The sequence below is a fragment of the Eimeria mitis genome, genomic scaffold, assembly GCF_000499745.2.
Source record: "Eimeria mitis Houghton genomic scaffold, Emh_scaff2168, whole genome shotgun sequence".
Taxonomy (NCBI): domain Eukaryota; phylum Apicomplexa; class Conoidasida; order Eucoccidiorida; family Eimeriidae; genus Eimeria; species Eimeria mitis.
Genome location: NW_013570494.1, coordinates 6,795 through 7,773, shown reverse-complemented (window position 1 = coordinate 7,773; position 979 = coordinate 6,795). Strand labels below are relative to the sequence as shown.

The following is a 979-nucleotide window of genomic DNA, read 5'->3' as shown; positions in this document are numbered from 1 at the left end:
AGCTAAAATTTTAATTACTCCAGCAGCATCAAAAAGCAGCAAGAAAGGAAGTAATGGCAGCAGGCAATGCGACGTCACAAGCAGCAACAACGACAACAGCAGCAGCAGCAGCAGCAGCAGCAGCAGCAGATGAGTTGCTGGACATACGTTTTGCAACAAACAGACTACAGTTCATATGAGCTTTCTTATTGTAGTCTCCTCCTTCGGGAGTTCTGTTTGTTTGTTTGTTTGGGTTTCACTGCCCGTCTGACAAAAGCCTTGCGTTTATTACTACCATTGTTGAGTAATAAAAATAATAGTAATAATAATAATAGTAATAATTTTAATAGTAATAATTTTAATAGTAATAATATATTTTTAATGTTTTCTGGGTCTGTATATGCTGCGTTGTGTTTGTGATGCAGGTGGTACAGAGCACCTGAGTTGATTCTGTTGGCGGAGAATTACACAGAGGCGATTGACGTTTGGTCTATCGGCTGCATTTTCTCAGAGTTGTTGTCGATGATTGTCCGTTTTTATTGTTTTCCTTTTCTTTCTCTTTATTTCCTTTTTTCTTCTTTGACGTAGTACTTGGTTCTTTCCTTCTGTCATTTACTTTCTCTTGACTCCGTTTCTCTCTCTTTTTTCTCTTTCCTTGTCGCTGCTGCTGGGGTCTTTCGTGGCTGATTTCGTCTTTTTTCGTCTTCTTTTTCTCCCTGCGCTGCTCTGTTCATCCGCCGGTTTGCCTGTTGTGATTTCCCCCTTCATATATTTCTGCTTTTTTGTTTTTGTTGGGTCTTCGATCTCTGCTGAAATATCTCGCCGCCTATCTGTTGGCTTTCCGTTCTCTCCTTTCTTCCCTTCCAGCCTCATCTGCGTGCCAGCTTGCTCTTGCTGCTAGTGGTGCTGTTGCTGCTGTTGCTGCTGCTGCATTGGTGTACTCTGTTGAGGCTGAGCGTTCTCTTTTCGTCTCCATCGTCTCCGTTGGCTGTTTATTTTA

At 42.0% G+C, this 979-nt stretch overlaps 1 protein-coding gene across 1 annotated transcript in view; it reads left to right on the top strand.

Moving 5' to 3' along the window:
• Nucleotides 1-53: 53 nt before the first annotated feature.
• The window catches only part of EMH_0049700 (uncharacterized protein), a gene marked incomplete at both ends in the record, with an annotated part of 5,050 nt that continues 4,124 nt past the window's right edge, over nt 54-979 (top strand). Inside the window, 2 exons of the mRNA XM_013496557.1 lie at nt 54-169; nt 405-507. Coding sequence (XP_013352011.1) covers nt 54-169; nt 405-507 — 219 coding nt within the window. The remainder of the gene's footprint in view (nt 170-404; nt 508-979) is intronic.